Source organism: Lampris incognitus, chromosome 1, assembly GCF_029633865.1.
Source record: "Lampris incognitus isolate fLamInc1 chromosome 1, fLamInc1.hap2, whole genome shotgun sequence".
Taxonomy (NCBI): Eukaryota; Metazoa; Chordata; class Actinopteri; order Lampriformes; family Lampridae; genus Lampris; species Lampris incognitus.
In genome coordinates, this window is record NC_079211.1 from 5,763,885 (window position 1) to 5,790,670 (window position 26,786).

Sequence of the window (26,786 nt, forward strand, 5' to 3'; positions counted from 1 at the left end):
AGACTAACTGACCCTGTAACCACTAACACAGACGAGTTTCAGACTGACCCCGTAACCACTAACACAGACGAGTTTCTGACTAACTCATCCCGTAACCGCTAACACAGACGAGTTTCAGACTAACTCACCCCGTAACCACTAACACAGACGAGTTTCAGACTAACTGACCCCGTAACCACTAACACAGACGAGTTTCTGACTAACTCACCCCGTAACCGCTAACACAGACGAGTTTCAGACTAACTGACCCTGTAACCACTAACACAGACGAGTTTCAGACTAACTGACCCCGTAACCACTAACACAGACAAGTTTCTGACTAACTGACCCCGTAACCACTAACACAGACGAGTTTCAGACTAACTGACCCTGTAACCACTAACACAGACGAGTTTCAGACTAACTCACCCCGTAACCACTAACACAGACAAGTTTCTGACTAACTGACCCCGTAACCACTAACACAGACGAGTTTCAGACTAACCAACCACAGACTAGAGTAAACCACATCATCACACAAGCACACACTCATATGTGGACCACTGGGACATAGAAACCAAATGACAACACAAATGAGGATGTTATGGGGCCCTAAAAAGAAGACAAACTGGCTGACTGTCTGTCCACTGTCAGAGACAGTCAGCAGAGACACATCCTTACCAAGTACAGGCTCACTGACCACAGTCTAGCCAGGATAAAGGGCAGACACACAACACATCTTGGCTACCAAAGAGCAAAGAATATGTGGTCCCTGTACGGCAGGTGAGGAGGAGACAGAGATGCACTTCCTGCTAAATTGTGAGAAGTTCCAGAACATAAGAGAGAAATACCAGGAGAACTTTGAAAACCAGATTCCAAATGTTCTGCTCCTGGATGAGAAAGAACAATGGCCACTTATTTTAAGTGAGGGTCAAAGGTCACACCTTGCAGCACAATATGTGTCAGAATGCCATAGCCTAAGGGTCAGCGAGTGACCAAAACACTGTCAGTTACTGTCAGTTGCTGTTCAAGTGCTGTTCCATGTTTCCGTCAGGTCTATTTATTCTTTTTTCCTTTTTTTATTTTGTTTAGTTCTGTTGACTTGGTTTGCTTTGGCAACATTGTAATTAGTGCAGTCATGCCAGTAAAGCATCATTGAATTGAATTGAATTGACAGAGAAAGACAGAGTATAAGCGAAAGAGCGAGTGTGCGCGAAAGAGTCAGAGAGCGAGCGAGAGAGACGGAGATGGAGAGAAATGCAGTAAGGTAGTGAGAGAGAGAGACTGAAAGAGAACTGGATTTTTAGGCATCATGAATTGATGTTAAGTAATTTCCAGTCGGCTAATTTACCTTGATATGAGAAATTGGAAATAAATGTGACAAACGGAGAGAAGCGCCCATCTCTCCTTTCTTCTACTGGCTTTGTAAGACGGGTTTGTGTTGTGTGTTCAGTGTCGTACAGCAGTATAAGTGTATTAGTAAAAAACAGGAACATTGCCAAACACCCCATCACATTCAGTCTAGTTTACAGCTGATGAGGAACTTGAATTTATTTGAAATGATGTTGAATAAATTTAGAACGATGGGCTGATGAGATGATGGCAGTTGTCCATTCACTGTTCTGTTACATTAGTGGGCTATTTTGAGTCTTGTTGCATTCAGTGAGTTGAAATTTCTATCAAGCCAATGTTAAGAGTTCCTCATGCAGGATATTTAGGAAGAGCCCTGTGCAGGCAGATGTGCAGGCAGATGTGCAGGTAGATGTGCAGGCAGATGTGTAGGTAGATGTGCAGGCAGATGTGGGGTAGATGTGCAGGCAGATGTGCAGGTAGATGTGTAGGCAGATGTGTAGGCAGATGTGTAGGTAGATGTGCAGACAGATGTGTAAGCAGATGTGTAGGTAGATGTGTAGGCAGATGTGTAGGTAGATGTGTAGGCAGATGTGTAGGTAGATGTGCAGACAGATGTGTAAGCAGATGTGTAGGTAGATGTGTAGGCAGATGTGCAGACAGATGTGTAGGTAGATGTGCAGACAGATGTGTAGGTAGATGTGTAGGCAGATGTGTAGGTAGATGTGCAGCAGGTTGCTGCTGAATCAGGAATCAGGAAAAATGTACTCTCATTTCTGTTGTGTACTTATGTACACAAAGAAAGGAAATTCTATTTCCCCCAGCCCCACAGAAGTGTGACACAAAAGACAAAAACACACATCCCAAATTTCCCAAAAACGACACCACCTAAAACATACAAAAACAGAGAGAACAAAGCAAAAAAAAAAAAAAACATACACCAACAGTTAACAACACAGTCCAAAAAAAAAATTCCACTGTCCAGAGAACGAACGCCAGACAGGATGACTGCCAGAACTGCCGGTCTGCATGGGCTAGCAGTTAGCTTAGCCTGCCCTGCTTCCGAGTCCTGTCAGACCGCCCGTGGTGTTTCCTGCTTGGGTGCAGCTCCGGCAGGGCCGTGGTCCCCGGGCCCACAGGACGCAGCAGACCAGGCTCCCCCAGCCGATTCAATGCCAGCCCTCCCAGCCAGACACCTTCAACACACCTCCCCGCACTCCACACGACAACACTAAAAATACAGTCAAAGCTAGGCGAGGTCGCCGCCAGACTGCCCTCGGTGTTATCAGAACTTCTGGTCTGCATGGGCTAGCAGTTAGCTTAGCCTGTCCCGCTTCCATGTCCTGTCAGACAAACCCGTGGTGTTACCTCTTCGGGCACAGCTCCAGACAGGTGCGTGGTCCCTGGGCCCACAGGACGCAGCAGACCAAGCTCTCCCAGCTGATCCAGCGCCAGCTCTCCCAGCCATCAAACCAAGACAAAACAAACTTAGATTCAGACGTGGACAAAGACACTGCATGGACGGTACTGGGTGAGGCCGCTGCAAACGTAAGTTCACGCCGCCATCTTCCCACAATGGAAGTGGGTGAATGGGACAGATTGTAAAATTGAAGTGATTTCTCAAAAAGTGACGATGATTCAGAGCAGATCAGAAAATTACAAGGCTAGAATCAATGTCATTATCCACCTTTGTTAATAATCTGCTTTACCAGCGATATTACCTCTCTAGGTACAAATGGGACAATTGAACTCATTCCCAGAAGCTTTATGAAAAAGCCTTCATGCCATTTCCTGCTGGTAGTGCATGCTTGCAAAGAAAAGGTCAATAAAGGTTTTGTTTCTTTAAAAATGTCTCAAATCTACATCCTCTCCTCCCAATTAATCTTCAGTTCTGCCCTTTCTTCTCACCAGATCAAAAAGGCCTCATTAGATATGACTACATCTCTTTTTTCAATAATTGTCTCCAAGCATCTTGCCTTTTACTCGTTTTTTTTTTTTTTGGTGCAGAAAAAGCAGGGGCGGCACGATGGCGCAGTGGTTATCGTGGTCGACTCACAGAAAGAAGGTCCTGGGTTCGAGCCCCGGGGTAGCCAAACCTTGGGGGTCATCCCGGGTCATCCTCTGTGGGGAGTTTGCATGTTCTCCCCGTGTCTGTGTGGGTTTCCTCCGGGGGCTCCGGTTTCCCCCCACAGTCCAAAGACATGTAGGTCAGGTGACTCAGCATCACTAAATTGTCCCTAGGTGCGAATGTGTGTGTGTGGATCCTGTGACGGCCTGTCCAAGGTGTCTCTCCACCTGCCGCCCAATGACTGCTGGGATAGGCTCCAGCATCCCCGCGACCCTGACAGCAGGATAAGTGGGTTGGATACTGGATGGATGGATGGATGGATGGATGGATGGATGGATGGATGGATGGATGGAAAAAAAGTGGAACGTGTTCTCTCTTGGGAACAATGCCACTGTATTGCCGCCAACAAATGCATCGTTAAACCCGTCCTTAGTTAAAGCACCATTCCCTTTGCCTCCGTGGTCATCCAAAATAAGGAGGCTAGCCTGTCAGCGGGATCTCCTCCGCTCAAAAACTCGATGGAGACGAGTTGGGAGAGCGGTCATATTGCGATGTGTTGTGCAGAGTGTCAGGAGAATGCGACACAGCAGGCCTGACAGCTCCATCATACAGCTCCCCAGCCAGCCGTCAATCACTCAGCAAGGCTCCCATCGGCCCCGGTGCACTAGAAGATGAGTAGGCGTACGGACACACACACACACACACACGCGCAGCCTGGTGTGAGGCCACTCTGCCATCAGGCCACTGGGGGTTTTCCAGCTAAACTCTGCACACTTGCTTCTCACAACCCTTCAATCAAATTGAACTTGTGGCCCCCACCAAAAAAAAAACAAAAAACAAAAAAAAGAAAAGAAAAAAACATGGTGGTCATGACCACAGTGAGGAAACACCGCCTTCCATCCACACAACTACCACCCTCCAACACATGACTACACATGCAAATGCATGCCCTTTTAATCACGCACACATCCACACACACACACACACACACACACATGCTCAAAAGTAAACAGAGATGCCCACACACAAACAAAATAATTAAATAATCAGCACATCTACAGTCACACAGATGCTAATTAGATCCTAATTGTATAGACACGCTCTCTCTCTCGCTCTCTGAGGCCCCGTTCACACCTGGCATTAACACGTGTCTTGGCTGATCCCATCACAAGTGGGGGATCAGTTCACACCTGGCATTAACACGTGTCTTGGCTGATCCCATCACAAGTGGGGGATCAGTTCACACTTGGCATTAACACGTGTCTTGGCTGATCCCATCACAAGTGGGGGATCAGTTCACACCTGGCATTAACACGTGTCTTGGCTGATCCCATCACAAGTGGGGGATCAGTTCACACCTGGCATTAACATGTGTCTTGGCTGATCCCATCACAAGTGGGGGATCAGTTCACACCTGGCATTAGAATGCGTCTCGACTGCCCACTTCTAATTGGATCTCATTTCCCCGCTCTATATGCAAATAAACCCAGACATCTCTGTGGTGGTGGTGATGGTGGGGAGGCATGATTTAGTCCGGGCTGCAGGCGGAAAGAGGGGGCGTGGCATGCGGGAGAGCGGCGCACCGGCCCGTTCGAGTGAACAAATGGAAGATCCACCCATTTTCCAAACCGCTTATCCTGCCTGAGTGTGGGAAGATGGCGTCGCGAACTTACTTTTGCGGCGGCCTCACCCAGTGCTGTCTACGCAGTGTCTTTGTCCACTGCGTCTCAGTTTGTGTTTTTGTTTGATTGCTGGGAGAGCTGGTGCTGGATCGGCTTGGAGAGCCTGGTCTGTCGCATCCCTGCCTGGAGCTCAGACCGAGGAGGAAACACTGAGGGCGGTCTGACAGGACATGGAAGCGGGGCAGGCTAAGCTAACTGCTAGCCCATGCAGACCGGCAGTTCTGACAGCCATCCTGCCGTTCGCTCTCTTGGACAGTTTTTTTTTTGTGGGTTTTTTGTCGTTGTGGATCTGTTGGATATATGTGTTCTTGTAGTTTGGATGTGTTTTTGCCCACTGCTGTGGGCTCGGGGAAACGATATGTCGTTTCATTTCATGTGCGCAGGTGCATGAAATGAAACGACAAATAAACGTTCCTGATTCTGATTCCTGCTCTCAGGGTTGCAGGATGCTGGAGCCTATCTCAGTCAGCAGTCATTGGGTGGCAGGCGGGGAGACACCCCGGACAGACCAGATGGAGACACATAATCTGCCGAGGAAAGTTAACAGAGTGGATAAAGAGCGTCGGGCTCCAGACGTCCGAAGGACCGTCTCGGCAGAGAATGTCAGTCGACCAGGCGGTCCTGCGATGAGGCCCAGGACACGTGTGTGTTTACACTTCAAATGAAATGTGGACAGATGTGTCCCAGACCTCCTCTGAACATGGCCCCAGTGATCGAATCTGAAGAGGCACCTGGACTCACAACTGCCCACCTGTGACCACCTCACTCAACATGCATGTTGATGTCAGGTGTAGACCCCCCCCCCCTCTCTTTGTAATGCTCTCACACACTCTCTCCCACTGTCACACTCTTTCTCTGTCATGCTCTCTCACTCTCTCTCTCTGTCATGCTCTCTCACTCTCTCTCTCTTGTCATGCTCTCTCACTCTGTCATGCTTTCTCTTTCTGTCATGCTCTCACTCTCTCTCTCTGTCACGCTCTCTCACTCTCTCTCTCTGTCATGCTCTCTCACTCTCTCTCTCTGTCATGCTCTCTCACTCTCTCTCTCTGTCATGCTCTCTCACTCTCTCTCTCGTCATGCTCTCTCACTCTGTCATGCTTTCTCTCTCTGTCACGCTCTCTCACTCGTCACGCTTTCTCTCTCTCTGTCACACTCTCACGCTCTCTCTCTGTCATGTTCTCTCGCTCTCTTTCTCTCTCTCTGTCACGCTCTCTCGCTCTGTTATGCTCTCTCACTCTCCCTGTCATCCTCTCTCACACTCAATTTCAATTCAATTCAATTCAGTGATGCTTTATTGGCATGACTGCATTAATTACAATGTTGCCAAAGAAGGTGACAACTAAACAGGTCGACACAGTACCAAACCAAAAAATAAATAAAAAAGGAAAAAGTAATAGATAGAACTGGCAGAAACAGAACAGCACTTGAAAAGTAATGACAGTAATTGAGAGTGTTTTGGTCACTCACTGACCCTTAGGCTATGGCATTCTGACATATATTGTGCCGCAAGGTGTGACCTTTGACTTTCTCCTAAAATAAGTGGCCATTGTTCTTTCTCATCCAGCAGTAGAACATTTGGAATCTGATTTTCAAATGTCTCCTGGTGTTTTTCTCTTATGTGCCGGAATTTCTCACAATTTAGCAGGAAGTGCATCTCTGTCTCCACCTCACCTGCCATACATTGACCACATATTCTTTGCTCTTTTGGTAGCCATGATGTTGTGTGTCTGCCCTTTTCAGTGGCTAGACTGTGGTCAGTGAGCCTGTACTTGGTAAGGATGTGTCTGTGCTGACTGTCTCTGACAGTGGACAGACAGTCAGCCAGTTTGTGTTCTCTTTTTAGGGCCCCATAACATTCTCATTTGTGTTGTAATTTAGTTTCTATGTTCCAGATATGAGTTGTTGCATTGTGTGCTGATGTGGTTTACTCTAGTCTGTGGTTGGTTAGCAGTGCTAGTCTGAAACTCATCTATGTCAGTGGTTACGGGTTCAGTTAGTTTCACAACCAGCTGACTGAGGGGATGCTCTCTTAGCTCTGGATGTGCGATGCTTTAAATTGCAGTGTGTCATGGGGACTTGATTTAAGGTGCATCCAGAATTTAAGTGATCTTTTTTGGATATTTATTATTAATGGGAAACGGCCTAATTCTGCCCTGCATGCATTTGTTGGTGTTTTCCTTTGTCCGTTTAGCAATTTTCGACAGAATTCTACATGCAGGGCTTCTATTGGATGTTTGTCCCATCTAGTGTAGTCTTGTTGACTGAGTGGACCCCATACTTCACTCCCATATACTGCAATAGGCAGGATGACACTGTCAAAGATGTTGGACCAGGTTTTAATTGGGATGTCTGTTTTATAGAATTTTTTTTTATTGCATAGAAAGCTCTTCGGGCTTTCTCTTTAAGTGCATTCCTTGCCAGACCAAAGCTTCCCGAGGCACTGATTTTCAGTCCCTGGTCTTCATAGTTTAATGTGTGCTCTAGGGCGGTGTTACCTAGAGTAAATAGGTGTCTACTTTCCTGACACCTGGGCTTCTTCTGGAAGATCATAATTTTTGTCTTTTTTAAGTTTACTGCCAGGGCCCAGTTCTTTAGCAGATCCAGATGCCTCTGTAGACCTTGTTCTGTGGGTGACAGCAGCACCAGGTCATCTGCATAGAGCAAGAATTTAACTTCTGTGTTGTTTAGGGTGAGGCCAGGAGCTGCAGACTGTTCCACTAACACCGCTAACTCATTGATGTAGATATTGAACAGGGTTGGAGTCAAACTGCAGCCTTATCTCACCCCTCGCCCTTGAGTGAAATATTCTGTTCTTTTGTTGCCAAGTTTTACGCCGCACTTATTTTACAAATATATAGATTTGATTATGTCAAACACTTTACCCCCTACACCACTTTGGATGATTTTATAATATAAGCCATCGTGCCAGATAGAATCACATGCTTTCTTAGAATCAATGAAGCATGCAAATATTTTTCCTTTAGTTTTTTGGTGAACATGTTAATAAGGGTGTGTAGGGTATAGATGTGATCTGTAGTGCGGTGATTTGGTAGAGAGCCTCTACACTCTCTCCCACTCTGTAATGCTCTTACTCTCTCTGTCACACTTTCACTGTCATGCTCTCTCACCCTCTCTCTCACTCTGTCATGCTCTCTCACACTGTTACTCTCACTCTGTCTCTCTATCTCTCTCTCTCTCTCACACACACACACACACACACACACACACACACACACACACACACACACACACACACACACACACACACACACACACCATATACAAAGCTTTCCTCCCGTTTGTGATTAGTCTCTCACCTTGAGCCACTCTGGGCGTCCCACAGAGAGACAGGATTAAAGCTGCTCACACAACAGTTCTGTCCAGGATCCACCGTGCTGCCCACACAGCTCTAACCAGCAAAGGGACCGGGCGCTTTCAAGGATAAAACAAAAGGTAGAACCTGGAAATATTCTTTTGAGAAGACTCACTGGTGGAATTCAAGTGATAAAAACGTGACATGCTGGAACTAAACGCTGTGTAAAGGTTTCCTGTGTGAGGCAAACCCACGTCACTTTAATTCTTGCATTTTTTATTTACTTTTTTTCAGTTTTGCATTAATATGAATCCAAAGTGGAAAAATCCAACAGAAGGAGAGAAACGGGGGAGGAGAAAAACATTTCCAACCTCTTCCTTTGGACCGAGCACATTCTGTCTGACTGAATTGTTAATATAAAAAGAAAATAATAATAAATCAAACTTATATAGCGCTTTTCTAACACTCAAATTCACTTTACAATAAACAGGGTGAAACAAGACAACAGGTAAACACAACACAGACATACAGGGGTGGATGGGAAGGGGGGTTACGAGAGGGAGAAGCGGCAGCCACACACGATGCCAGCAGTACTCGCCCACTTAAAAAGGCCAAGAAAAACACAACAGCACTGTGGACATTGATGTTGTGTAGGGGTTTACTCCCGTAGCCTATTCCTCTCCTGAGGTATCCAGTAGGTGGCACTATTTAACCCATAGCTGGGGGCTGGTTCGTGGGCATCAGGGAATATCCACACACCGGTGGGCCTGCGTACCGCACGTCTAGGGGGCCAGACCTCCTCCAAGTCCCTTGTAGTTCAGCCAGGGTCCAAGGTGTACCCAGTTACTGTGTGTCGCCACGAGGAGGCGCTACATAGGTCTTGCTGTTGGAGAGACTATGTACTGGCAGGGAGAGACTTACGTGCTCGGTTCTCCTGTTCGTATTTCTGCTAGCCAGCGGTGAAGGAGTGAGACAAGACAGACACACAACACTACACCAACACATTAGAGGCTTCACAACAACCTCACCTCTTAAACAAGAACGTCAGAAATAATGAGTTTTGTTTCTCCAATGAACTTAAATATAACGCACTTAGATGACATCACTTTTGATGCAGTAACTAAAGAGTGGCAAGGGTAGATAAGTCTTGATCAACCTTCTGCCTTGGACAGAAGAACACAACACAATATAGACAAGTCACGCGTGAGCCAATGACTTCAGGTTTTCAGGCTTTCAATCTGGGAAAAGTATTAAAATCTTCTCTTTTATGCAAATTCTGTTATCACTAAACCAAGGCTTAACTGGGATATTGGCTTATATCACTGCCGTGAACAGCCAGAAGTTCACATTTCTTAAGGTTTATTAAAGTTAGACCAGATGCTTTAGAGAAAAGGCTGATTTCATTAATTGCTTTTGTGACAATATTTTTATTTTTTACAAACAATGCTGTATCACCCGCAAATACAACGAACAGCATATAATGTACATGCCCGGCTGGGCACCGGAGAGCAGTACCGGTCACTACAGTGCGGGTACTCACGTTTTCCTCTACAATTCAGCCTTTCAGCAAACTAGGAAGTAAGTTTTCCCATTCACAGAAGGTCCAACAGTGGCGTCCTCTGCGGACACAATTTTGGCGATATATCAGAGACACACTGCTCAGTCTTATGGCTGCTATTGGAATGTTATCCCTACAACATAAATATATATAGATAATGCTGAAAATCATGATGGACACAGTCTTCTTTAAAGTGCGTAGGAGCTGACACAGGATGCCAGGATGCACGTCTGTTTATTTCCCATTCAAAAAAAAAACTGCTTTAAGTGGTAGATTTCCCCCCCCCTCTTTTTCTACCCAAATTGTACTTGGCCAATTACCCCACTCTTCCAAGCCGTCCCGGTCGCTGCTCCACCCCCTCTGCTGATCCGGGGAGGGCTGCACCTCGCCATAACCTGAGGGCTGCAGACTACCACATGCCTCCTCCCATACATGTGGAGTCACCAGCCGCTTCATTTCACCTGACAGTGAGGAGTTTCACCAGGAGGACGTAGCGCGTGGGAGGATCACGTTATTCTCCCCCGTTCCCCCTCCCCCCTGAACAGGCGCCCCGACCGACCAAAGGAGTCGCTAGTGCAGCGACCAGGATGCATACCCACATCCGGCTTCCCACCCGCAGACACGGCAAGTTGTGTCTGTAGGGACGCCTGACTAAGCCGGAGGTAACACGGGGATTCGAACCAGTGATCTATGCTACCCAGACACCCAAGCGGTAGACATTTTGATATTGACAGTTCCCAGTATGGGTTATTGATCTCAGTAGTATATGTGTTTTTCTCTCTCTCTCTCTGTCTCTCTCGCTCTCTCCAAATATATCCAGACTAAATTCCATTAGGTCCCTGTCATGAGAAACGACAATTAATGCATTATAACTCGTTAGGTGGACAGTGTGCTACACAGTACAATTCTGATTTCTCTTTTTTTTTCAAGTTGGAGTTGAGACACTTGCTCCAGCAGCAGTCTTGGGAGACGTCCGTGAGCATGGGACATTTATACTATCCGGTGAAAAGGTCAACTGAGCGTTTAAGCAACAATTATCATGAGAAGGTACCTCTTTAAATCTAATGAGGTTCTATTTCTGTTTCCACAAACAGCAGCGGATGTAGTTTTGACCTATAGCAGTAAAAGTCGACAGCACCGCTATTCACCTCTGAGTTATATTTGAAGACCCCCCGAGTCCGTGTGGGTTTCCTCCCACAGTCCAAAGACATGTAGGTCAGGTGACTCGGCTGTACTACAGTGTCCCTATGTTTTAATGGGTGTGTGTGTGTGTGGGTGTGTGGGCCCTCTGATGGCCTGGCGGCCTGTCCAAGCGGCCTGTCCAGGGTGTCTCTGCGCCTGCTGGGACAGTTTCCAGCGTCCCCACGACCCTGACAGCAGGTTAAGCGGTTTGGGTAATGGATGGATGGTAACTGAGTGTTGTCCTCTCCTACATAATGAAGACGACACTGTCATCATTTTTCTCCAGTCACAACAACACTGACTCATCGGGGATTACTCCGATTTGGCTCATTAATGCTAAAGTAGGGATGATTTTAACCTTGAACACGGAGAATGGCTCTCAAAAACACTCAACATTTCTGAAAGTCTAGGGACATCTGAATAAATCCAGTTGCATCATAACGACTGAGACCGGTGTTGAAACAGGTTTCATATGCAAACTGCCGTGAATATTAAATCGAGCGCCAGTTTCGGTTGTTATGCAACTATGCGGGTTTCAGTTGTTAACACAAATAAATAAAATCACTTCTATGCACCCTATGCATTGCCTTTGTGCACTGCCTGTTGACACCCATGTCCTATTAGACTTGAACCTAGTGTTTTGGCACTTACTTACGTTGTCGCCTGCTGACTAGATCCTTGCTTGTGTTTTATTAACTCTCAGATGTACGTCGCTTTGGGGGTGTCCCGGTAGCGTAGAGGTCTATTCCATTGCCTATCAACACGGGGTTATGGTCCGAATCCCCGTGTTGCCTCCGGCTTGGTTGGGCGTCCCTACAGACACAATTGGCCGTGTCTGCGGGTGGGAAGCCGGATGTGTCCTGGTCGCTAAACTAGCGCCTCCTCTGGTCGGTCGGGGTGCCTGTTCAGAGGGTGGAGGCGGAACTGGGGGGGGAATAGTTCAATCCTCCCACCCGCTACGGGCCCCTGGTGAAACTCCTCACTGTCAGGCGAAGAGCAGCTGGCGACTCCACATGTATGGGAGGAGGCATGTGGTAGTCTGCAGCCCTCCCCGGAGCAGCAGAGGGGGTGGAGCAGCGACCAGGATGGCCCAGGAAATAGGTTAATTGGCCAAGTACAATTTGTGAGAAAAGGGAGGGGGGGGATGTATGTCACTTTGGAAAAGAGCGTCAGCTAAATTAAATGGTGACTTTGTAACATTGTAACACAGTTGTCATTGTAACTGCAAGTTACCAATCTGAAGACAACAAATAAGTAAGGGCGACGACACACTGGGCAACTTTTTGGGCAATATGATAAGGCACTGTGCTACTCTGCTTGCCAACAGGAAAGGTAGTGAAACATGGGAAGATATACTACAGAGTTTATCTGGGCAACAAGACGCTGCCACGCAGTCAGTACAACATGTGTTGAGAAAACCGCTTGTCCAACGTTGCCGTGTATCACCACACTAGCCCATAGCGTTACTTTGCTGGCAAAAACAGCGTTAGCTGATAAAATGACCCCGCTTCTGGTGAGGGAAGAAGGCAGCGCGAATTCGCGTTTGCAGCGGCCTCACCCAGTACTGGTGTAGGAAGATGGCGGCACGAATTCACATTTGAAGCGTTCATGCAGCATCTTTGTCCACGTCCGCATCTAAGTTTTGTCTTCATTTGATGGCTGGGAGAGCGGGGCAGGCTAAGCTAACTGCTAGCCCATGCAGACCAGCAGTTCAGATAACACCGAGCGCGGTATGGCCGCAGCCTCGCCTAGCGTTGTGTTTCTGGTGTCGCCATGTGGAGTGCGGAGAGGTGTGTCGAGGGTGTCTGGCTGGGGGAGCTGGCGCTGGATCGGCTGGGAGAGCTTGGTCTGCTTCGTACAGTGGGCCCAGGGACCACGGCCCCTGCCTGGAGCTGCGCCCGAGGAGGAAACACCGAGGGCGGTCTGACAGGACGCGGAAGTGGGGCGGGCTAAGCTAACTGCTATCCCATGTAGACCGGCAGTTCCGACAGTCATCCTGGCTGGCGTTCCCTTGGACAGTGATGTTTTGTTGAGTGTTGGTACATGTGTTAGTTTGGATGTGTGTGTTCTTGTAGTTTCTGGATGTGTTTTTGTCTTTGTGTTGGACTGCTGTGGGCTGAGGGAAACAACAAATTAAGTGTTCCTGATTCCTGAGTCCTCTTTTAACAGTCATCTGTCCTCATGGCCCCGCTGGTCTTGGTTGTCCTTTTCCAATTGATCTTCGGGATCCTGAACCCAATACACCTCGGGATACGTGACAGGTAGAACGTTCATGCACAGTAGTGCACACGCAGGCTGTCTCGACAGCACCCAACACAAACTGCCCACGCTGAAATTCCCCGCAGCAGAATGATTCAGTTTCTGTTGGCATCGGAGGGCAATTTGAGCAGCAGCACCACCGGTCGTGGTTTGCTGTTGGCAGCTGAGGTTCTGGATGGTCCCTATTGACCATATCCTGTTGCTCAGCTAATGCAGCAGCTGTCTCGGCCTCTCTCCACAGCATTTCTTCGGTCGTATACTCTGGCTCGAATAAGTACGGTTGAAAATTTGAGTCAGCCAAAACACCGTAAGTTCCCCCCGTCCGTAAGATCCTTTTGGGACGCCATTTCCACTGCTGGAAAAGTAGCGAGCTCACAATACAAGGCAAAGACAACGAGGAAGTTTTGTGTTTGTGTGACATCTACAGCAGGCTCCCAGAGACGGAGACTAGAAATCCAAACCGAACTCGCCTCTAGTGCTTCCCTGTCACCAGCTACGTCCCTGACGCGTAAATGACGACACTGGTGCTGGAATAAGAACAGGTTTTGCGGCCATGTCCCAGAGGACAAGAACAGGTTTTGCGGCCATGTCCCAGAGGACAAGAACAGGTTTTGCGTCCATGTCCCAGAGGACACCGGCAACAGCTGCAGACATTTTTCACACCATTTCCCAAATTCGTACAGACAGAGTTAAGGCTGAAAATCAGCGAAGTGGTCCTTTAAAGCCCAGCCCAGTAAACACTGTGACAGACATCACAGAGCACTGAAAAACTCAGCCTCTCGTCAACATGCACCATGTAATTGGGACGACTTGGTGCACAACGGTAACACACCTCTAAGCAAGAACCTGCAGCAAAGTGACCAGTACATTAAACAGTGTTGTAGTAGTAATCCATGTGTGTGTGTGTGTGTGTGTGTGTGTGTGTGTGTGTGTGTGTGTGTGTGTGTCTTTGCATGTATGTGTGTGTGTCTTTGCATGTGTGTGTTTGTTTGCATGTGTGTGTCTGCTTGTTTGCATGTGTTCGTGTGTTCTTGTGTGTGGGTTTGTGCGTGGGTGTGTCTGTGTTTAAGTGAGTGTGTGTTGCTGTTTGTGTGCATGCGTTTTGTGACTTGTGTGGAGTCTGCGTGCATGTGTGTGTGGGTTTATTTACGTGTGTGTGTGTGTGTGTGTGTGTGTGTGTAGGTCTGTGTTTATGTGGGCCTCTTACCATTCACTTGGAGTGTGTGTATCTGTGACAGTTGCTCATAGCCGTCAGCATGGCAGGTGTAGTTCCCCATGTGGGCGGTGGTCACCTTGGTGATGTACAGGGAGCCATCATCTCCAAAGTCCTATGAGAGAGAGAGAGAGAGAGAGAGAGAGAGAGAGAGAGAGAGAGAGAGAGAGAGAGAGAGAGAGAGAGAGAGAGAGAGTAAATATTGTCAGAATGACCTGAAGTCCTACTGAAGTCCTGTTGGCCCACTTGGACTCAGCCATAATGATGTGGATGTGTGCTGTGGGGATGTGCCCACTGACTGGTGGTGCAGCAGGCCTGCTGAGTGCAGATGAGCAGATGAGCAGATGAGCAGGTTCCACGGCGGGAAAGGAAGAAGACTCACGAAATAACATCAGCAAAGGTCCAACAAGCATGACGAGCAGCAAACCTCCATCCCCCCCCCCCACACACACACACACACACTTTTTTTTCTCCCCAACTGTATGCAGCCAATTACCCCACTCTTCCGAGCCGTCCCGGTCTCTGCTACACCCCCTCTGCTGATCCGGGGAGGGCTGCAGACTACCACATGCCACCTCCCATACATGTGGAGTCACCAGCCGCTTCTTTTCACCTGACAGTGAGGAGTTTCACCGGGGGGACGTAGCGCGTGGGAGGATCACACTACTCCCCCCAATCCCTCGGCCTCGAACAGGCGCCCCAACCAACCAGAGGAGGTGCTGACGCCCGACCGAGCCGGAGGTAACATGGGGGATTCGAACCGGCGATCCCCGTGTAGGTGGGCAACGGAATAGACCGCCACGAGACGGTTTCTTTTTTAGTGGCACAAAGCAACATTGAACAAAATGTTTGTGCGTCACCCAGTTAAGAGGAAAAAGTCCCTCGTCCCCTTTCAGAAAGCGTCTCCCCCGTGGGACAGGAAACTAACCAGGAGCTGCGAGCGGCGGTCCGAAACCCGTCAGCGTGAGACGCCGCACAACACAAACGGGTGTTTCGGGCAGTCCAAACGAGAACGTCGCTGCTTCTCACGGCAGCCATGTTGACTCGTCATCCTTACAAAGTCCCAAATCAAGAGGCGCGGCCCTCTTTTGTAGAAGGATCCTACACCATTAAACCCGCTTCAACCCGGCTCTCCGGCGCCCCCCTTTTACAACAGAAACCGGCCACGTCGCCAAAGCAAAGCCCATCCAAGATGCGTGTTTGTCAAGAGTGAGCCCAACCAGAATCACCTCATGCTGCGTAATGACGGTTAAGCTGATAAACACAAATAAATGCAAACTAAATAACAATAAAAAGATGGTGCCAGACGAGAATAGGATGCAAACACAACAGTGCATAACTCAGCCGCAGCGTGAGAGAAGCCCACAAAGCTAACGAGGCCGTGTGTGTCGGTGTGTTGTCATCGGACCCATTTGGCAAAAAGCAACCCCACCTTAACCCCGTCTCTACACTCAGCTGATTAAATGCAGTGCTACAGGGGGACCGTCTACACTCAGGGACATAATGGTTTCAGTCTCTTGCTAATGCACGGCAGCGTCCACAGATGAATGTGTCTCTGCACTCACGCGCCATTACACTTCCTTTATTTCCAGCACCGACAGTCCTGACAGGGGCAGTACTGCCGCCGGGTGCTAATTACAACTGGCACTTTTTCTTTTTCTTCTTCTTTTTTTTTTTGTTGAGTTTTCCCCCTTTTTTCTCCCCAGTTGTACCCGTCCAATTACCCCACTCTTCCGAGCCGTCCCGGTCGCTGCTCCACCCCCTCTGCTGAACCGGGGAGGGCTGCAGACTACCATGTCTCCTCCCATACATGTGGAGTCACCAGCCGCTTCTTCTCACCCGACAGTGAGGAGTTTCACCAGGACGTGGGAGGATCACGCTATTCTCCCCCCAGTTCCCCCTCCCTCCCGAACAGGCGCCCCGGCCAGACCAGAGGAGGCGCTCAGGGGCAGTGATCAGGACACATACCCACATCCGGCTTCCCACCCCCAGACACAGCCACTTGTGTCTTTAGGGACGCCCGACCGAGCCGGAGGTAACATGGGGATTCGAACCGGCGATCCCTGTGTTGGTAGGCAACGGAATAGACCGCCACGCCACCCGGACGCCCCACAACTGGCACATTTTGAAGGAATGTACACCAGTGGACTAGTGTCCTTTTGTTCTGAATGTTGATGAGACATTCCTGCGTTAGAGGAGTATCTTATCTTTATCGTCAGCATTCCCACCCCCTTCAGAAGAGCTGGCCAGCCATTCCATGTTCTCCCTCTCCTTCTCTCCAGCCTCTCTGTTTCGGTATTCCAGCCACATCTCTGCCGGCGTGGCCTCGCCTCACATTCGTCTGCAGACGAGCTGGGGGACGTCGGCCCTGTCATGTTCACAGGTATTCAGCATGTACATCACCTGGTCCCTTTCTGGTTCAACCCGGAGTGCCGGGAGGCGCCCGGGGTGGAGTGACGGATCAGAGCACAGTGATATTAGGGGAAATCGATGGTGCGTTTTGGCCCCTTCGACTTAGAGCGTATTGTGTCACCTTTTTAAATGAAAAATGAATGGGGAGAGGAATAGAAGTCAGAGGGCTGGAACGAGGCACAGCGGAGGCTGTCGTCATCCTCCACTTCTTCACCAGCTCAACTGCCATACCTACACCCCCCCCCCCCCACACACACACACAATCCCTGCAAACATGGCAGGCTGAGGCAGGACACTCAGTAGAACAGGTTGGGGTAAGACAGAGGTGGATTTTCAAAGAACCACAATCAATAAAGCTATCACAGCTGCATCACTGCTCTATGGACAGCAAGGAGCCGGCTGATTGGATGGCTCAGTCTCTGCTGGGGGCCAGGTTTCGAGGTAACTGAGCCAATGGAGAGTTTTGTGTAGTCAGCCCTCTAGATCTTTAAAGCAATGAAGTCTGTTTGAGTCCTCCAGAGTTCACCTGGAACCATTCGGTTTCTCGTCTACGAATGGGGCTGTCTGTTTGCTAGTCGCTCTATTTGTTCTTAACGTGTTTTGTGGAGTTTGCATGTTCGCCCCGTGTCTGCGGTGGGTTTCCCCCACCATCAAAAAGACATGCATGTGCGGCAACCGGGTAGCGTAGCGGTCTATTCTGTTGCCTGCCAACACGGGGGTCGGCGGTTCGAATCCCCATGTTATCTCCGGCTTGGTTGGGCATCTCTGCAGACACAGATGGCTGTGTCTGCAGGTGAGAAGCCGGATGTGAAGAGTACGGTAACTGGCCAAGTACAATTGGGGGGGGGGGGCATGCATGTTAGAGTTAATACTCCTGTCTGTGCCCTTGACCGAGGCATGGCAAGACGAACTGGAGTTGGTCCCTGGGTGCTGCACGGCGGCTGCCCACTGCTCCTAGCTACACAGGTAGGATGGGTTAAATGACGAGCATAATGTCCCTATGGGGATCAATAAGAGTACATCCAAAAATAGATCCAGTTCCAATCTCGTATTGTTTTAACTGAAGGCTTGTTAATTTACATTTACACATAAAATATTAGAACTGTTGTCATGGCAAATATGACTAACGCCCCCCTCCTCCTGGTTGTCAACATGTGCAACATCGGGCTGGTGTAGGTGGAGGGAGCTAGCAGCATGTGGCTAGTTAGCAAGAGCCCCGGGACAGCTGGTTAGCTCAGAGCCGACAGACAACGGGATGGGGATTTCCGATCATACACGCACGGTAAAACACACAAGGCACAACCTGCCCCAACCTGTCAGGCGGGAGTTCCTTCTTGTGGACGTTGGTCGAAGCAGCGCTACTGCGTCAGAGCAAAACAAAAGTAGGAGCCACCACGTGGCGCTATTTGGCATTGCAGCACTACTGTAACCGGTTATTTCCTTGCCCGGTGCGGGATTCGATACAGGGTTTACTGCGCCACAAGGCGACGTCACTAACCGCTCGGCTAAAGGGTCAGACCCGTCAGCTAGCTAGGGGCTAACGTGTCTTATTAGTAGTTTACAATACTATATATTTACCGGACTCTGACTGTTACACATAATTAAACCGCTTCAGAAAGCAAATCAGCTGATGGTAATAAACAACATCATTTGATACTTTGATTTGATTGGAGTCTGAATTTTCACCATCGGTATGTCAGCCGGCCTTTCTTTTTTAAAAGTTGCTTAGCAACATCATGCTAGTTAGCTAGCTAGCTAGCTTGCTATCAATAAACAGTTGTGAACTTAACCTGCTGAGGGCGCCTGGGTAGCGTAGCGGTCTATTCCGGGATCGCCGAATCGAATCCCCCGTGTTACCTCCGGCCTGGTCGGGCGTCCCTACAGACACAATTGGCCGCGTCTGCGGGCGGGAAGTCGGATGTGGGTATGTGTCCTGGTCGCTGCACTAGCGCCTCCTCTGGTCGGTCGGGGCGCTACAGGTCATATCAAATCGAATGATACTTCCGAAGACGAAAAAAGGACTCCTAGCATGGCTACCGCCCGGCTCTTGTATTTTATGAGGAGCGCTGTGGTAACAGTCAAGGCGTTATTATTTTTCCCACCTGGATTCCGGCAAGACCCGCCCCTACTCTATCTCTGATTGGCTAACCCCACCTTAACCAACCTAACCAACGGAGGCAACGAGTACTAGCCAATCAGAGGCAGAGTTCCCGGAATGCGGGTGGGGGGAAAAAAACAACCAGGGACAGTCATGGCGCATGGTGGAGTCGGCAACCTGGTCCAAGTGAAGCGGCCTCCTCCTGTGCGCCCTGGCTGGCACGGCACGATTTCCAACCCCCGATACCGACGGTACTCGGGTATAAGCGGGACTCACTGATGACCACATCGCAGCGCTTTTCAGCCTAACATTCCCGACACACCGCCAGCGGTAACGTTCTTCTTCTTCTGGTGAATTTGCGGCAGACTACACGCTGAAAAGGCGTATTGCTGCGCCCCACAGGTCATTTGTAGAACTGCACCGAATGAGCTAAATCCTTTATATATAGAGGCCAGCGCGACGGAGAAAATGAATAACACTTCCTGCTGGTTCACCAAGTTCCGCACTGGGTCTTGATTTGGAAGAGTGGTCTGTAAGGCCAGCATGTGCTCTGCTTCTCTGTGTGTGTGACAGTTGGTGCAGTCCATCAAAGCAGGATTCCCTTTCCAGCAGTGAGGTTAATAACCCAGGGTCCCGATGACAGCGACCGCTGACCCTACAGAGGCTGGGGTTCTGTAATGTGGCCCTTTCACAAACAAAAACTAAAACAGAAATCAACATGGTCCATGTGGCTTCTGGGTTGGCCACAATCTGAATACTGCTGCTCTAAATGCTTCTGTGTTCATCTTTTAAAAAGCTTTACTATCAACCACTAACAAAGCCTCGGCGGCATAGTAGATAAGTAGGAGGACGGGGGTTCAGGGACACGTCCAGAAACGGTGGCAATAAAGGCCCAGTCTGTGATTTATTTAACCCTATAAAACGAAGGTATATTTACATACATAATTGAAGAGTTTGAGTTAGAGATGGAAAATAAGCGTTTTGTGTCTTTCTCAGCCGACGGTAATTGAAAATACAGGTGAGTTTTATTTATTGTGTTTTATTTATTTTACCGCACCAGAAAACATTAGAAATGCAGATTTATCTGTTGATAAGTGATAGAGAGCCGCCAATCAGCTTGGGAGATCCTGCGGTTCGTGTTTCGGTGGTGGGGCGACACTTTAGTTATCGTTTAGAAGTGAGCATTGTGCTTCTAAATGGTGCCTGTCTAGGTGACGCTCCCGTTGCAGCAAGGCCAACTGCAGCTCAGCAGAATCCGTCAAAGACAAGTGAGAAATGCACGACGGCGGCGTCTTTAGAAAGCGAAGCAGTGAACGACCAGAGGGAGGAGACGTTCCGGGCAATCACTCTGCCTCCCAGCAGCATTTCTAACCATTAAGCTGAGATATGGACGGCTGGGGCATGGGGAGGGAGGCCTGCTGTGGAACAACACGTCCAGTACACAAACACACTAGCTTTGTGGGCTTTGCGTGAAAGGCACACAACACGGTGACACAACACGGTGACACAACGCGGTGATGCAACGTGGTGACGCAACATGTGTCCGTTCAGCCAAACCTACCTGGGACGGGATCTGTCAGGGGCAAGAGAGAGATGAGACGTTCACAGTGTTAATTCAGACTCCCACCGCAGGAAACCAGTAACACACACCACACCACACCACACCACACCACATCACACACCACATCACATCACACCACACCACACACACCACACCACACCACATCACACACCACACCATCGCTGCTGTCTCATGCCGGCCACGCTGAGTCGACACCACCCCATGACTTTATACTCACCTTCACTCTAGCAGAACACTGCAGCACACCTGAAAGTGTGTGTGTGGTGTGTGTGTGTGTATATGAGTGGTGTATGTGTGTGTGTGAGAGTTGTGTGTATATGAGGTTTATGTATGTGCGTGTGTATATGAGTTGTGTGTGTGTGTGTGTGTGTATATGAGAGAGAGTTGCGTGTATGTGCATGTGTGTATATGAGTTGTGTGTGTGTGTGCATATATGAGTTGTGTGTGTGCATGAGCTGTGTGTGTATGAGTTGTATGTGTGTGCGTATACAAGTTGTGTGTATGAGTTGTGTGTATATATGAGTTGTGCGTGTATGAGTTGTGTGTGTTTATGAGTTGTGTGTGTATGAGTTTTGTGTGTGTGTGTGTGTGTGTGTGTGTGTGGTGTTCAAGGGACACTATCATTTACGGTTGAACTGTCTTGTGTTGTCGTTGGCTTCAAGATGCAGTGTTTAATATTTCAGCTTTACTCACACATATTATGACTGGTAAACAACAGCAGGGTGCTATTTACCCCCCTCCCCCTCCCCCCCCCCCCGCCAGCCTCCCCACCCCTCACATCCCTGCTGCATTCAGTAACCCAGCAGCCCAGCTGGCTGAGTGCTTCTGTCGATGATCGAGGCACCAAGCTGTGTCTGTTTTAATCTGTCTTTCATTCACGTTGCTGAATGACAGAGGTATGATTCGGGTAGAAACTACACGTTTAGCCCCCTGTCACGGATTCACTACCTGGGAACACCACTAGATGGCACCTTTCACCCACTCGTCACGCCCAGTCACGAATCACTACGCATTCTTGGCGCCTGATGCGCCTTCATTCATTAGAGTTAATTTAGCACACCTGTTTTCCCTGTTAATTAAACCTCTTACCTCAGTCACTCCCCTGCTCCGAGAGCACCGAGAGGAGAAGAACCGCGAGAAGAAGAACTAAACCGAGAAGAAGACGACGAAGAAGACCACCACCACCATCACCACCACCACCACCACCAACAACAACACTCCCTTGCTCCGAGAGCACCGAGAGGAGAAGAACCGCGAGAAGAAGAACTAAACCGAGAAGAAGACGACGAAGAAGACCACCACCACCCACACCACCACCACCAACAACAACAACAACACTCCCTCGCTCCGAGAGCACCGAGGAGAAGAACCGCGAGAAGAAGAACTAAACCGAGAAGAAGACGACGAAGAAGACCACCACCACCACCACCACCACCACCACAACAACAACACTCCCCCATCACCACCACCAACAACACTCCCTTGCTCCGAGAGCACCGAGGAGAAGAACCGCGAGAAGAAGAACTAAACCGAGAAGAAAACGACGAAGAAGACCACCACCACCAACAACAACAACAACAACAACAACACTCCCTCGCTCCGAGAGCACCGAGAGGAGAAGAACCGCGAGAAGAACTAAACCGAGAAGAAGACGACGAAGAAGACCACCACCACCACCACCACCACCACCACAACAACAACACTCCCCCATCACCACCACCAACAACACTCCCTTGCTCCGAGAGCACCGAGGAGAAGAACCGCGAGAAGAAGAACTAAACCGAGAAGAAAACGACGAAGAAGATCACCACCACCACCAACAACAACAACAACAACACTCCCTCGCTCCGAGAGCACCGAGAGGAGAAGAACCGCGAGAAGAAGAACTAAACCGAGAAGAAGACGACGAAGAAGACGACGAAGAAGACGACAAAGAAAACCACCAACAACAACACTCCTTTGCCCTGAGAGCACCGAGAGGAGAAGAACCGCGAGAAGAAGAACTAAACCGAGAAGACGACAAAGAAGACCACCACCACCACCACCACCACCAACAACAACAACACTCCCTTGCTCCGAGAGCACCGAGAGGAGAAGAACCGCGAGAAGAAGAACTAAACCGAGAAGAAGACGACGAAGAAGACCACCACCACCACCACCAACAACAACAACACTCCCCCACCACCACCAACAACAACAACAACACTCCCCCACCACCACCAACAACAACACCACTCCCTTGCTCCGAGAGCACCGAGAGGAGAAGAACCGCGAGAAGAAGAACTAAACCGAGAAGAAGACGACGAAGAAGACGACGAAGAAGACGACAAAGAAAACCACCAACAACAACACTCCTTTGCCCTGAGAGCACCGAGAGGAGAAGAACCGCGAGAAGAAGAACTAAACCGAGAAGAAGACGACAAAGAAGACCACCACCACCACCACCACCACCACCAACAACAACACTCCCTTGCTCGGTTCTCCCAGCTCCTTTGCCCCGACTGCGACGCGGGGTCACGCCACCCTTCGAGGCTCATCGTTTCATTTTTCCTTTGTATTTCAGACCTTCTCCCCCTTTCTTTATACCTTTTTCAAAGTTGAGATTCTTAGTCATTTTGTTTCCTACCTTTTGGGTTTGTTCCTGGCATTTCTTTTTCTAAAATAAAGACTGAATTGTTGTTTAAAGCCTGTTTCCTGCACTTGGGTCCAACTTCAAACCGAGACCCTAGCAGAAAACCGAGCCAGAGATGGACTCAGCGGAAAAACAAGAAATCCCGTTAACCCTCTCCAGCCACAACCAGGACCCGCGGGGCCATCAGGGATTCTCTGAGGGAGATGTCAGCCACTTTCCAGCAGCTGGCGACACCTCAGCAACAGATAGCCCAAGCCACTGCCAGGACCCACACTCTGATGGACACCAAGCCTGGCCCCCCACCCTAGCATGAGCCCCCTGGACTCTCTCTGGAGCACTACAATGGTCGACCTGAGGGGTGTCGAGATTTCCTGTTCCAATGTTCCCTCATCTTCAGGCTACAGCCCCTCTCTCTACCCTCCGACGAGGCCAGACTCACCTACTTAATCACGCACCTAACGGGCCAGGCGCTCACATGGGCTTCCTAAGAATGGAACCAACAGACGTTGGCCTGTGACAGCCTGGAAGACTTTATGCAGGAGCTCCGCAACGTTTTTGACACGTCGAGGACCGGGTCAGACCGAGGTGGGGTCTATCCTCCCACTGGCAGGGTGACTGCACGGTGGCAGAATACGCCATCAGATTCCATACTCTGGTGAGTGCACTGGGTCCAGGGCTTGTTAAGAGTCCATGATGGGCAAGCTCACTGCCAGAGTGCTCCCAGACAACCTGGATGCACTTACCAACATGTCCATAAGGGGGACAACTGCATCCAGGGATGAGCTCAGGAGTGGAGACTGTTTCAGCCACCACCCAGCCCATTCAGGCACCCGTGTTGTCAAAGTAGCCCAGAAGGCGGGCGTAGAGCCTGAGGCTAACCCCCCCCCCAAGGGCGCCGCCAATGCAACTGGGAGGATCATGTCTATTGAGCCGGGACCACAAGGGACGCTGCCTCTACTGTGGGGAGACCCTGGTCACCATCTGTCCGTCCCAAAGCTTTCAGGAAAAGTGTGGACTCTAGCGAGTCAGGGTGTGCATCCCCGTAGCCATTCTATGGTCACACCACCTCCACCACATATCGGCACTCATTGATTCCAGCGCAACAGGCAATCTCTTAGATGTGAACTTGGCCTATCAGTGGGGGGGGGGTTCCCCTTTTGACATTAGTCCCCTATCTGGCACTGCCCTAGGTGGTGGACCTCTCAGGTTGGGCCATATTGTGCAATGCACCATCCACATTCACCTCCATGTAGGACGAAATCCATCCATTATCCGAACCGCTTATCCTGCTCTCAGGGTGGCGGGGATGCTGGAGCCCATCCCAGCAGTCACTGGGCGGCAGGTGGGGAGACACCCTGGACAGGCCGCCAGGCCATCACAGAGGGCCGACACACACACACACACACACACACACACACACATACACACACACACACACACACACACACACACACACACGCACACACACAATGTAGTATGGCTGATCCACCTGACCTACATGTCTTTGGACTGTGGGAGGAAACCGGAGCACCAGGAGGAAACCCACACAGACATGGGAAGAACATGCAAACTCCACACAGGGGACGACCCGGGACGACCCCCAAGGTCGGACTACGCCTGGGCTCGAACCCTTGACCTTCTTACTGTGAGGTTACCGCGCTAACCACTGCACTGTGTGTGTGTGTGTGTATGTGTGTGTGTGTGTGTGTGTGTGTGTATATATATACACATATATTTAATTTAAGCAAATTAGAGTCCAGTTTGCCTCCTTTTCCAGGCTTCAGTAATAAATTGGGAACTGTTTTAAACACGGCACGGTGGCGCAGTGGTTAGCGCGGTCGCCTCACAGCAAGAAGGTCCTGGGTTCGAGCTCCGGGGTCAACCCGGGTCGTCCTCTGTGTGGAGTTTGCATGTTCTCCCCGTGTCTGCGGGGTTTCCTCAGGGGGCTCCGGTTTCCTCCCACAGTCCAAAGACCTGTAGGTCAGGTGACTCACGCATACTACATTGTCCCTGGGTGTGAGTGTGTGTGTGTGTGTGTGTGTGTGTGTGTGTGTGTGTGTGTGATGGCCTGGCGGCCTGTCCAGGGCGTGTCCCCGCCTGCCGCCCAGTGACTGCTGGGATAGGCTGCAGCATCCCCGCCACCCTGAGAGCAGGATAAGCAGGTGGGATGAAGGATGGATGGATGTGTAAAACGTTCATCAGATCTTTTAAACTCAGCTTCTCTTTTTCTTGCACAGCGTCGTTCAAGGACTGTCTCATGTCATCGTGTAAAGTACAGCAAAAACAAAACCAAACTCGTTTCTCAGCGTCAACCTTCAACTAACACTCACAGTTTCCACGTCACTGTTGGTCTAAATTGTGGTTAAGGGCCACACAGAATAAATCCATTTGCCCTGGGAGTGAAAGCAGTGTGTAGGCCATCGGCCTCCGTCAGGGCAAACACCACCGGGTGGGACGTGACTTCTTTTGGACGTTCCCCGAATTTCCCTGCAACTTTCGAACTTCTGAAAACCTGGAAATCCTACAAATAATTTTCAAACCCGCCCTCCCGAGCACGCACACACACACAACTCAGAACTAGGTCTTTAGCTGCTTGGGTCCTTGCAGGAGGACTCAAACACCCACAGCAGTGGCTGGTGATGATGCAACCTCCAGCAACTGTCAACTTGACAGAATTACAGTAAGCCGCTTTGTCAAAATGGAGACGGGCCTGTGTTGGACTGCAGAGCGGCAGCCTACCATCGGGATTAATGTGCGATTTAGCGAGTCTGGATGTCGACGAGAAATGTCAAAAGCAACGGCATTCAGAGCGCCGGGCGGCGTGATGGAGCAGACTGTTCAGAGCTCCTCGTGCACCCTGTCACGGACACCGGTCTAATTAGGGTTGGCAGCAAATCCCAACAAATATCACCGGCCAACAACCATAAAGAAATTGTCTGCGAGGCAATTTAGAGCCAGCCGGCAGACGCCAGGTGCACAGGAAATCCACCCCCCCCACCCCCCGGAAGGGAGCCAGTGATTGGCCGAGAGTCGGAGAGCAGGAATTAAATCTGGATTAAGCTGGCGTTAAGTGTTCTCTCGCTGCTCCATCGGCGGGCTGGTTCGCACACAGCTTCCTGGGGCGAGTCACACACTAAACTGTCCCTCCTCCCAGCACTTCACTCTCGGTTTCGCTCCCGTGTCCGGGTCGGTGTCGGGGCCGGTACCGGTACTGGAGGCCACCTGTATGTTTCAGGCACAAACAAGACATCAAATCTGAATCTGACGCCCAACACTCCCAGAGATTATCCTGCTCCCGCACCGCTTCACATTTTGTTCACGTCAGGCAGCAGTAGTAACGTGTACTTATGTGTACTGAACATGTACTTAAGATGGACGTATTGCAGCACATTATTTCCCTTTTCAGAAAATGTCAATACCAGTTACTTGCTGTGAAAGTCTACATGAGTACGGTTGAT

At 49.7% G+C, this 26,786-nt stretch overlaps 1 protein-coding gene across 1 annotated transcript in view; it reads right to left on the reverse strand.

The window, feature by feature from the left end:
* The window catches only part of fstl5 (follistatin-like 5), a 166,202-nt gene that overhangs the window by 77,458 nt on the left and 61,958 nt on the right, over positions 1 to 26,786 (reverse strand). Inside the window, exon 4 of the mRNA XM_056277907.1 lies at positions 14,599 to 14,719. Within this exon, the coding sequence (XP_056133882.1) occupies positions 14,599 to 14,719 (121 nt within the window). The remainder of the gene's footprint in view (positions 1 to 14,598; positions 14,720 to 26,786) is intronic.